The 13158-nt window shown below is 37.0% G+C and overlaps 1 protein-coding gene across 3 annotated transcripts in view; it reads right to left on the bottom strand.

Moving 5' to 3' along the window:
- DPH6 (diphthamine biosynthesis 6) overlaps positions 1 to 13158 on the bottom strand; it is a 227167-nt gene that overhangs the window by 51657 nt on the left and 162352 nt on the right. For all 3 annotated transcript variants that reach the window (XM_058427422.1, XM_032174310.2, XM_032174309.2), the window contains exon 7: positions 6253 to 6347. In XM_058427422.1, coding sequence (XP_058283405.1) covers positions 6253 to 6347 — 95 coding nt within the window. The remainder of the gene's footprint in view (positions 1 to 6252; positions 6348 to 13158) is intronic.

Below are 13158 nucleotides of genomic sequence, written 5' to 3'. Positions count from 1 at the left end.
AAACTAAGACAATTGTGCCACAGCAAAAATGCTTCCCAGCTGGCTGTCCTCCTGTCCTTTCTCCATTAATCAGTGTAGCAGTTACCACCTGTCATATAGCTAGGTCTCTTCCACAGCCAAGAGCATGCCCATGTTCTCTTTCATTACTACACTAGGCTCACCCTTACTTAACAACATCAGATGGGTAGCTGGGTTTGGTTTGGGCCTCTCTTCCTTGATACCAGCCTCCTGAGGTGTTGGGGTCAGGCCCTACCTCTCACCTCAAAAACAAAAAAAATGGTATTCCCTCTTGAGACTCAGCCATGGTCTTTGTCCCCACCTCTCCTCTAAAAGGACAACTATGCTAGGCTGGGACCGAACAACTGTTTACCTCTCTTGCTCAAACATATGGTTTCTGTATTCACTAAAAGGTATACAGATATTCCCCACGGACTCACACTTATCCTCACAGACATCTCAAATGTTATTTCCATGAAGCCTTCCCTGACATCCTCAGACAGTGGTAGTTTTCTCCTCTATGTGCTTTAGTATTGCATTTTTAGCCCTTTCATAACACATCCACTACACTATAATTATGTGTTTGTGTGCCTTTCTTCTGAGAGAGGAACCAGTTTTGCTCATCTTTGTCTGCCTGTCCCTGTTCTACCCCATCCTGAGCTCTATATAAAGTACATTGCCTAATATTCATTAGATATTTGTTGAATAAAAGAATGTACAGTTAAACTTTGTTAAGTATCCTCACAATTACACACTAATTAGTGAAACTATCAGAAACTCACAATGATTTTTCAATTACCTATCTTCATGTGAATATAGTCACGTGCCACATAATGCTATTTTTGGTTAAAGGCTGACTGGGTATTACGGTGGTGCCATAAGATTATAATGGAGCTGAAAAATTCCTATCACCTAGTGACATCACAGCTGTCATAATGTTGTAGCACAATTTTATTTTTAAAATGAATTTAGTGTAGCCTAAGTGTACAGTGCTTTTAAAGTCTACAGTAGTGTACAGTAATGTCCTAGGCCTTCCATTCACTCACCACTCACTCACTGACTCACCCAGAGCAACTTCCAGTCCTGTAAGCTTCATTCATGTTAAGTGCCCTGTACAGGTGTACCATTTAAAAAATTTCTTATATCATATTTTTACTGAACCTTTTCTATGTGTAGATACATTTAGATATATTTACCACTGTGTTACAGTTATTCAGCCTCCAGTACAGTAATATGGTGTCCAGGTTTGTAGCCTAGGAGCGTACAGCCTAGGTATGTAGTAGGCTATACCATCTAGATTTGTTTAAGTATACTCTGGTGCTTGCAAAATGACAAAATTGATAACAATGCATTTCTCACAATGTTTCCACATTGTTAAGTGACTCATGACTGTACACACTTTCTCATACATGCATATTGCATATATAAACATATTCATGTATGCACATATATATACACCAATAACACTATATGATATCCCTACCATAATAAAAATAAAAATTAGTAGGTCTGAAAATTTAAATATAAGGAAAATAGCTCATAAATTTAAATAAATTCTCAGATGATACAGAATCAATGTAAGAAGGCAAATAAGATAAAGTACTTGCTTTATCCTCATTTTGAAACATGACATTACAGTGTTCTGTATTGAGTTATGCCTTGAGTGGGCAGAAAATATGAGTAGGTGGGGATGAAAATGAAGATAAAGTGTTTTAACCATAGCATTTGGTTCTTCCTTTCTTCTTTTTTCATTCTTATTCTTCCATCCACCCATCCATTCGTCCATCCATCCATCCCTCCATCCATCATCTATCCATCCCATATGTGGCAACTTTGTAGCAGTAACACAGTGATATTGATGATTAAAACAGAACTATAGAATTGTCTCAAATACTGACATAAAATGTATACATGAACATAGAGAAGAAAATGACTACTTTCATTAACATGACCTTAAGATTTTAGTTATGAATATACACATATATGTAAAATAAGTAATAAGAGAGCAGGTTTCTAATTTGAGGACCTACGATTATCCTTTTCTCTTAAAAGCTAGGCTATAATTCTTCTCAGGAGGGCTTCTCAGGGAAAAAACTCATTTTCTCATCTCAAAATTTGTATCTAGAGGTGAATGACTTCATATATTAATAGATACAAAAAGTGAATTGTAAACTGTTCTAGGTAGAAATATAAAAAATTATTTCCAGACAAAGGCTGTTATACTAGTCTTTCCTAAAAACATTTTAAAATGTTAATTGGAATTTGGGCAAAAGGTATCTCATAATAAACTTCTATTTATTTATTTTTTAAAATATTGTTATTCATATTGTTTTTTTTTGAGACAGGGTCTTGCAGTGTTGCCCAGGTTGGAGTTCTGTGGTGCAATTATAGATGACTGCAGTCTTGAACTCCTGGCCTCAAGTGATCTTCTTGCCCTGCCCTCCCAAAGTGTTGTGATTACAGGCGTGAGCCACTGCACCTGGCATAATAAACTTCTAGAACCACACTGATCTCTCTAAATTACTTCATTATACAAAAAAGACTCAATCGTGGAATCTACAAAGAACTCAAACAAATTTACAAGAAAAAAACAACCCCATCAAAAAGTGGGCAAAGGATATAAACAGACACTTCGCACAAGAAGACATTTATGCAGCCAACAGACATGAAAAAATGCTCATCATCACTTGTCATTAGAGAAATGCAAATCAAAACCACAATGAGATACCATCTCATGCCAGTCAGACTGGTGATCATTAAAAAGTCAGGAAACAACAGATGCTGGAGACGATGTGGAGAAATAGGAACACTTTTATACTGTTGGTGGGAGTGTAAATTAGTTCAACCACTGTGGAAGACAGTGTGGCAATTCCTCAAGGATCTAGAACTAGAAATACGATTTGACCCAGCAATCCCATTACTAGGTATATACCCAAAGGATTATAAATCATTCTACTATAAAGACACATGCACGTGTACGTTTATTGTGGCACTATTCACATAGCAAAGACTTGGAAATAATCTAAATGTCCATCAACAATAGACTGGATAAAGAAAATGTGGCACATATACACCATGGAATACTATGCAGCCACAAAAAAGGATGAGTTCATGTCCTTTCAGGGACATGGATGAAGCTGAAAACCATCATTCTCAGCAAACTATCACAAAAACAGAAAACCAAACACTGCATGTTCTCACTCATAAGTGGGAGTTGAACAATGAGAACACATGGACACAGGGAGGGGAACATCACACACCGGGACCTGTGGGGGGTGGGGGGCTAGGGGAAGGAAAACATTAGGAGAAATACCTAATGCAGGTTACGGGTTGATGGCTGCAGCAAATCACCATGGCATGTGCACACCAACATTAACAAACCTGCACATTCTTCACATGTACCCTAGAACTTAAAAGTATAATTTAAAAACAAACAAACAAACCCCCGAGGTATTGGTACAACTGCATTATCTCTTGGGACTTTAGAGGAGAATCTGTTCCTTGCTTTTTCTAGCTTGTAGAAGCTTCCCACATTTCTTGGCTCATGGCTCCACGTCACTCTAGTCTACTTCTGTTGTTACATCCCGTTCTCTGACTCGGACCCTTCTGCCTCTTTCTTCTAAGGATCCTCATGATTACATTGGCCCACCTGGCCCCTCCCTTGCCTCAAAAAAGATATCTAACTATAATCAAATAAGTCTGCATGTAAAATTTATTTTTTCTCACCTTAGAGGTAGTCTTCTTTTTTTGTAAAAAATAAAATGTCATTTGAACCAGACGTTTGAAGTAGGATTCCTAATAAATGATTAGTTGCATGCTAATTGTGGCAGACCATTATTACATCAAATATAACAGAAGTTATAAAATTTGTCCCCAAAATGAATTCTAAATGATTGGATCCAGAATTATTAATACTCAACTGTTAAAAAACAGTTACAGGAACTAAGCTCATCTTTTAATTGTATTATATGGAAGATTATATCTAAATAATATAACTTTCATTTACATACAGTTTTAGAATGCAGAAAACATGTTCACTCACATCTTCGCATTTATTGTATATCAGGCAGGTATGCTTAGGACATTTCAATTTTAAAGAGGAGGGGAGATTTGTTTATATTAAGTGATATCCTTTTTCTGCCAAATGAGGATATTTCCTAACCTATAACTTCAAGTTATAACCTAACAAAAAATATATAAAAGTATGTGAAACACCATATATAAACAAAAATAAACAACAACAAATTATAAATTAGTCCAACAATATTTAGCAAATAGCCTAATGTATGCTCTGACAAGTATGAGAACAAGCACTGGAGGCAATGGCAACCAAAGCATATAAAAATGAAAGGATTTAGCAAAGTGGTCAGAAATGAGAAGGCAATCTAGAGAAAAGGTATCACAAAAGAAAAGTATGAAGCTGAAGTGAGGCATAGCCTATGAAGAAAAAAAAAAGCAAAGAATATGCTTAAGCATCAGAATTAGATTGGTGATAAACTCATAAATGAGTAAGAATGAAAAGACAGGGCTTCCTTTGTGTTTACAAGGTACATACCTGCGTGGTAGTACCTATCACTTATTGTTGATTTGCCTGTCCATCTCTTTGGTTACAGGAAGAACACCTACAGAGCAGGGCAGCAACTTGCAGAGTTCTACTCACACTTTGCACTGAAGAGCTCATTTTAGCACTAGAGGGTTCTAACCACTTTCCCTGACATCTTCTCTTTAACAGCATGAGTAATTCCCTTCATGCCACTGTCTCTGTCAGGCTTAAGTTTCCTTGTCTACAAAATGAGGAGGTTGAAAAGGATTCATATTCTAGGTATAAAATACTGTGATAAACATACTTTCTGGTTATGTAAAGCAGTACATGTCTTGTAATTCCATGTTGTCCATAAAGACTCCCAGGTGCTCTGGGACCTCAATTTCTCTGGCAAATGGAGAAAGTATTATTCTTTGGCATGTTTTCCTCTTATTGCTGTGCTTTTTTTTTTCTAATTTGGTTAGTCCTATATTAATAAGTAAATATATCCCAAATTTTCTACTATAATTTCACACTAGCTTGCAAATGTTTTTCTAGAATAACAGTATTATTTCATAGAAGTAATAACATCAATAGTTGACTCATTAATTGTTCTGTGATCATCATGGGCAAAAGAAATATGTCCTCTCCCATGAACAAACTTATGACTTATTTTTTACCACTTTTTATCGTAATTACACACAGATGTCTTTTTCCACCCTTTTGAAGGCAGAAACTATTTGAACATCAGTTGTGCCCAGAACACTTTGGATGTAATAGGTACTTGATGAGTATTTGTCAAATAAATAGTGATTATGTTGATTATTAATGGAAAAGAAATTAGAAGAATATGAAAGAAGAGTGCATGAATATTGCATATGGTAATGAAAATGTCTTGTCATATTTTACGAAATAAACGCATTTTTTAAGAAAACCCACCTAGAGTTGTTGTCTTAATTTTCTTAGATCCCTTCTTCCCTCATTACTGATATGTACAAAGAGGTTAAGTCTTAGTGTTAGAAATATTGAAGCCTTCCATTCAATCAAGCGTAACTCTGACAATCTTTTCCATGATGCATACAGGCTTAAGAAAAGCAGATAGTGTTCTCTTAGCATATAAAGAGAGCAACATAAATTAGAGCATGGATAATAAGGTAAAAAAACTGAAGAAAGTTTCTGTTTTTCACTACACTAATTTTAACAATTTATGGCAAAGAAATCACACTACTCACCATCAACTAAATTCATTTTAAAACAAAGTTTATGTGTAAAAATAACCCCAAATAACTGAAGAGAAATGTTTAGCATTACTATCCTGAGTTGTTAAAGCCAAGAAAAAGAAAAAAGAGGAAGGAGGTAATGGAACCCACAGGCTACTGATGTGGCAGTTTATCAAATGTAGCTGTAATGAAAGATAAATAATACAGGCAATTCACACTTCATGAAAGGATAAAAGTGTCAGTGTGTAGGTACCAGTTTTACTGCAGGCCATAATCAGCAAGTAAACGAAAGTGCAATGTCTAAAAAGTTTATAGCCTTCTATGAAGGCCTCGTCTTGTCAGGTATTGATTTAGGTATTCAGACGACTTCACTGGTATTAAACAAATTGAGTGTTTGTGAACTTAGAGGACATGTTCTATTTTTCCCAACAAAAGTTGCCTCAAGCTTAATGTTAAGTTGCTTCCATCACTTAAATTTATGGGAAAAAAGAAAATGCTGAAATGATATCTTACACAATTATTTTCTTCTTAAATAGAGGGCAATCCAAAGTGAAAGTTTCATACTCTCCACCTTCTCCACAAACATGTACTCCATACTTCTTAGAAAGCTGAAAATAGGAAAACACAAAAAACAAGAAAGAAGTTTAAAATTAGACAGCATAAATGCTCTCTTATTTGGTCCTGAAAAATCCATACAAAAAACTTTAATTCCAAAATAGTTTGCAAGGTAAGGAAAACTAATTATATTTCTGCTTAAAACATGTTTAAAGCCATTTCAAAAATGTTATCATAAGGCATAGGATCCCTAAGAATGCCAAAACTCTTATACAAAAAAAACATTAAGAGGCCAGGCACGGTGGCTCACGCCTGTAATCCCAGCACTTTGGGAGGCCGAGGCGGGTGGATCACGAGGTCAGGAGATCGAGACCATCCTGGCTAACATGGTGAAACCCCGTCTCTACTAAAAATACAAAAAAATTAGCTGGGCGTGGTGGTGGGCACCTGCAGTCCCAGGTACTCGGGAGGCTGAGGCGGGAGAATGGTGTAAACTCAGGAGGCGGAGCTTGCGGTGAGCCGAGATCAGCCTGGGCGACAGAGCGAGACTCCGTCAAAACAAAACAAAACAAAACAAAACACACACACACACACAAAATTAAGATTATTGTAAATTTGGGGAATGACACTAGCTTCAGATTCAAAGCTAGATTCAGTCACAATGTAATAAACAAAAATATATGCAGCCAAATTGGGCTCCCCCAACTCTTTGCCTTTAAGTGGAAGGGAATGAAAATGCTGTGTTTAGAGAATTTCTCAAGGATACAAAAAAGCAATATAAGGCCTTTCCTTAGGCCCGTGAACAAAAGGAAGTCAAATACATGTTTATTATGCTTGCAGTTGTTATTAGGAAAGTTCCAAGGGCACTGAGAACTAGTAAAGTTCCAAAGCTGCAGACAAGCCTTAAGAAGGTCCAACTACAAGAAAGGTTGGGTAACTTACAAATTTGTCTAATCAAACCTGAAATTAAAAAAAAGAAAAAAAAAACCAAGCAGCAAAACACAAAAAAACCTATGATTTGCATTAAATATAAGCCATACCATTTAAATAGTCTTGATACTGAGAGTAAAAAAATCTCCTATCTGGTTGGCATATGTCTGGCATCAGTGCTGGGGAGCACTCTCCTTTCTACTCTGTGCTAACCACCCTTTCTAACAACTTTCCACCAAATGAACCTTCTAATCACACCTTTATAACTTATGACCACTCTCTTTATGTGGGGAGTATACCTTATCATTTATTAGCATTCTTTTATTAGAAAATGTTTCACTGAAGTTCTGCATAATTTCTGTAATCCACCACCAAAGAATAACTAGATTTTTAAATTAAATTTGGTATGGTTATTATCTTATAGAAGTGGTTCTGTTAGTCCCTAGTAAAGTGATGTAAGCTGCTATGTTAAACCAAAATATTACCATTATAAAAGACTCATATATTCAAGAGGAGACTTATTAAAATCTGGATGTACCCAGTGATATTTTCAATTCACATAAAATATTTCTATCACATTCATTCGTTCAGTCAGTTCTTCGACAAACACTTTTTGAAAAATAATTATTAGCCAGGCCTTGCTAGATAATGAAGTTTCAAAAGTAAACAAGATAACGAGACAATCTTCTTGGTCTCTTGAAGCTTACCAAATATACTGTACTCTGTATTTTAACATTACACACTAATGATGCAACAGTGATATTGCCTCTATAAATGAATAGGCACAATCTCTTCTCCCTTTCTATTACTGATTCACCAGTATTGACACATAGGTTCCAAGTCAAGAAATTGGGATAAAGAACCCAGTGGTTTCCATGGCTGAGGAACCAAGAAATCGTATGACTAAATCCTTACAATATCTTCTGTGGCCTCTCTAAATTCTACAAGCTTCAAGCTCTAATAGACACAAGTACTCAGAGAAAAATTCAGCTTTGCTGGAAGATCACACCATTGCACTCCAGCCTGAGGGTCAAGAGTGAAACTCCGTCTCAAAAAAATAAAAATAAAATAAAAAACCACCCCTCACTGAGAACCACTGGCATAGCTGTTACCACCCCTATGCCCGCAGGGATGAGGAGAAGGAACAGCTACAAATGAGATCTAATTAAACTAGAGAGCTTCTGCACAGCAAAAGAAACTATCATCAGAGTGAACAAGCAACCTACAGAATGGGAGAAAATTTTTGCAAGCTACCCATCTGGCAAAGGGCTAATATCCAGAATCTACTAGGAACTTAAACAAATTTACAAGAAAAAAAAAACCCCATCAAAAAGTAGGTGAAGGATATGAATAGACACTTCTCAAAAGAAGACATTTATGCGGCCAACAAACATGAAAAAAAGCTCATCATCACTGGTCATTAGAGAAATGCAAATCAAAATCAAAATGAGATACCATCTCACACCAGTTAGACTGGTGATCATTCACAAGTCAGGAAACAACAGATGCTGGAGAGGATGTGGAGAAATAGGAACACTTTTACACTGTTGGTGGGAGTATAAATTAGTTCAACCATTGTGGAAGACAGTGTGGCGATACCTCAAGGATCTAGAACTACAAATACCATTTGACCCAGCCACCCTACTGGATATATACCCAAAGGATTATAAATCATTCTACTATAAAGCACATGAACACGTATGTTTACTGCAGCACGGTCATAATAGCAAAGACTTGGAACCAACCCAAATGCCCATCAATAATAGCCTGGATAAAGAAAATGTGGCACATATACAGCATGGAGTACTATGCAGCCATAAAAAAGGATGAGTTCATGGCCTTTGCAGGGACATGGATGAAGCTGGAAACCATTCTCAGCAAACTAACACAGGAACAGAAAACCAAACACTGCATCTTCTAACTCATAAGTGGGAGTTGAACAAAGAGAACACATGGATACAGGGAGGGGAATATCACACACCAGAGCCTGTCAGGGGGTCGGGGGCTAGGAGAGGGATAGCATTAGGAGAAATACCTAATGTAGATAACAGGTTGATGGTTGCAGCAAACCACCATGGCACGTGTATACCTATGTAACAAACCTGCACATTCTGCACATATATCCCAGAACTTAAAGTATAATAATAATAATTAAAAAAAGGCAATATGATTTCTTTAAAAACTTATTTCATAATATAATTTTCATTTCTATAAAAGTGTGTTTATTGTTTCACATATATCTTTTTATTATTATTATTATTATACTTTAAGTTTTAGAGTACATGTGCACAACATGTAGGTTTGTTACATATGTATACATGTGCCATGTTGGTGTGCTGCACCCATTAACTTGTCATTTAGCATTAGGTATTATCTCCTAATGCTATCCTTCCCCGCTACCACCACCCCACAACAGTCCCTGGTGTGTGATGTTCCCCTTCCTGTGTCCATGTGCTCTCTTTGTTCAATTCCCACCTATGAATGAGAACATATGGTGTCTGGTTTTTTGTCCTTGTGATAGTTTGCTGAGAATGATGGTTTCCAGCTTCATCCATGTCCCTACAAAGGACATGAACTCATCATTTTTTATGAGTGCATAGTAATCCATGGTGTATATGTGCCACATTTTCTTAATCCAGTCTATCATCGTTGGACATGTGAGTTGGTTCCAAGTCTTTGATAATGTGAATAGTGCCGCAATAAACATACGTGTGCATGTGTCTTTATAGCAGCATGATTTATAATCCTTTGGGTATATACCCAGTAATGGGATGGCTGGGTCAAATGGTATTTCTAGTTCTAGATCCCTGAGGAATCGCCACACTGTCTTCCACAATGGTTGAACTAGTTCACAGTCCTACCAACAGTGTAAAAGTGTTCCTATTCCTACACATCCTCTCCAGCACCTGTTGTTTCCTGACTTTTTAATGATCGCCATTCTAACTGGTGTGAGATGGTATCTCATTGTGGTTTTGATTTGCATTTCTCTGATGGCCAGTGATGATGAGCATTTTTTCATGTGTTTTTTAGCTGCATAAATGTCTTCTTTTGAGAAGTGTCTGTTCATATCCTTTGCCCACTTTTGATGGGGTTGTTTGTTTCTTGTAAATTTGTTTGAGTTCATTGTAGATTCTGGGTATTAGCCCTTTGTCAGATGAGTAGGTTGCAAAAATTTTCTCCCATTCTGTAGGTTGCCTGTTCACTCTGATGGTGGTTTCTTTTGCTGTGCAGAAGCTCTTTAGTTTAATTAGATCCCATTTGTCAATTTTGGCTTTTGTTGCCATTGCTTTTGGTGTTTTAGACATGAAGTCCTTGCCCATGCCTATGTCCTGAAGGGTATTGCCTAGGTTTTCTTCTAGGGTTTTTATGGTTTTAGGTCTAACATGTAAGTCTTTAATCCATCTTGAATTAATTTTTGTATAAGATGTAAGGAAGGGATCCAGTTTCAGCTTTTACATATGGCTAGCCAGTTTTCCCAGCACCATTTATTCAATAGGGAATCCTTTCCCCATTGCTTGTTTTTGTCAGGTTTGTCAAAGATCGGATAGTTGTAGACATGCGGCATTATTTCTGAGGGCTCTGTTCTGTTCCATTGGTCTATATCTCTGTTTTGGTACCAGTAGCATGCTGTTTTGGTTACTGTAGCCTTGTAGTATAGTTTGAAGTCAGGTAGCATAATGCCTCCAGCTTTGTTCTTTTGGCTTAGGATTGACTTGGCAACGCGGGCTCTTTTTTGGTTCCATATGAACTTTCTAATAGTTTTTTCCAATTCTGTGAAGAAAGTCATTGGTAGCTTGATGGGGATGGCATTGAATCTATAAATTACCCTGGGCAGTATGGCCATTTTCACGATATTGATTCTTCCTATCCATGAGCATGGAATGTTCTTCCATTTGTTTGTATCCTCTTTTATTTCATTGAGCAGTGGTTTGTAGTTCTCCTTGAAGAGGTCCTTCACATCCCTTGTAACTTGGATTCCTAGGTATTTTATTCTCTTTGAAGCAATTGTGAATGGGAGTTCACTCATGATTTGGCTCTCTGTTTGTCTGTTATTGGTGTATAAGAATGCTTGTGATTTTTGCACATTGATTTTGTATCCTGAGACTTTGCTGAAGCTGCTTATCAGCTTAAGGAGATTTTGGGCTGAGACGGTGGGCTTTTCTAGATATACAATCATGTCATCTGCAAACAGGGACAATTTGACTTCCTCTTTTCCTAATTGAATGCCCTTTATTTCCTTCTCCTGCCTAATTGCCCTGGCCAGAACTTCCAACACTATGTTGAATAGGAGTAGTGACAGAGGGCATCCCTGTCTTGTGCCAGTTTTCAAAGGGAATGCTTCCAGTTTTTGTCCATTCAGTATGATATTGGCTGTGGGTTTGTCATAGATAGCTCTTATTATTTTGAGATATGTCCCATCAATACCTAATTTATTGAGAGTTTTTAGCATGAAGCGTTGTTGAATTTTGTCAAAGGCCTTTTCTGCATCTACTGAGATAATCATGTGGTTTTTGTCCTTGGTTCTGTTTATATGCTGGGTTACATTTATTGATTTTTGTATGTTGAACCAGCCTTGCATCCTAGGGATGAAGCCCACCTGATCATGGTGGATAAGCTTTTTGATGTGTTGCTGGATTCGGTTTGCCACTATTTTATTGAGGATTTTTGCATCAATATTCATCAGGGATATTGGTCTAAAATTCTCTTTTTTTGTTGTGTCTCTGCCAGCCTTGGTATCAGGATGATGCTGAACTCATAAAATGAGTTAGGGAGGATTCCCTCTTTTTCTATTGATTGGAATAGTTTCAGAGGGAATGGTACCAGCTCCTCCTTGTACCTCTGGTAGAATTCAGCTGTGAATCCATCTGGTCCTGGACTATTTTTGGTTGGTAAGCTATTAATTATTGCCTCAATTTCAGAGCCTGTTATTGGTCTATTCAGAGATTCAACTTCTTCCTGGTTTAGTCTTGGGAGAGTGTATGTGTTGAGGAATTTATCAATTTCTTCTAGATTTTCTAGTTTATTTGTGTATAGGTGTTTATAGTATTCTCTGATGGTAGTTTGTATTTCTGTGGGATTGGTGGTGATATCCCATTTGTCATTTTTTATTGTGTCTATTTGATTCTTTTCTCTTTTCTTCTTTATTAGTCTTGCTAGCGGTCTATCAATTTTGTTGATCTTTTCAAAAAACTGGCTCCTGGATTCATTGATTTTTTGAAGGGTTTTTTGTGTCTGTATTTCCTTCAGTTCTGCTCTTATCTTAGTTATTTCTTGCCTTCTGCTAGCTTTTGAATGTGTTTGCTCATGCTTCTCTAGTTCTTTTAATTATGATGTTAGGCTGTGAATTTTAGATCTTTCCTGTTTTCTCTTGTGGGCATTTAGTGGTATAAATTTCCCTCTACACACTGCTTTGAATGTGTCCCAGAGATTCTGGTATGTTGTGTCTTTGTTCTCGTTGGTTTCAAAGAACATCTTTATTTCTGCCTTCATTTCGTTATGTATCAGTAGTCATTCAGGAGCAGGTTGTTCAGTTTCCATGTAGTTGGGTGGTTTTGAGTGAGTTTCTCAATCCTGAGTTCTAGTTTGATTGCACTGTGGTCTGAGAGACAGTTTGTTATAATTTCTGTTCCTTTACATTTGCTGAGGAGTGCTTTACTTTCAACTATGTGGTCAATTTTGGAATAGGTGTGGTGTGGTGCTGAGAAGAATGTATATTCTGTTGATTTGGGGTGGAGAGTTCTGTAGATGTCTATTAGGTCCGCTTGGTGCAGAGCTGAGTTCAATTCCTGGATATCCTTGTTAACTTTCTCTGATTGATCTGTCTAATGTTGACAGTGAGGTGTTAATATCTCCCATTATTATTGTGTGGGAGTCTAAGCCTCATTCTAGGTCACTAAGGACTTGCTTTATGAATCTGGGTGCTCCTGTATTGGG

Source organism: Hylobates moloch, unplaced genomic scaffold, assembly GCF_009828535.3.
Source record: "Hylobates moloch isolate HMO894 unplaced genomic scaffold, HMol_V3 SCAFFOLD_14, whole genome shotgun sequence".
In the NCBI taxonomy this organism is placed as follows: domain Eukaryota; kingdom Metazoa; phylum Chordata; class Mammalia; order Primates; family Hylobatidae; genus Hylobates; species Hylobates moloch.
Note: the sequence above shows the minus strand (reverse complement) of the source record. Positions and strands in the feature narration are given on the sequence as shown.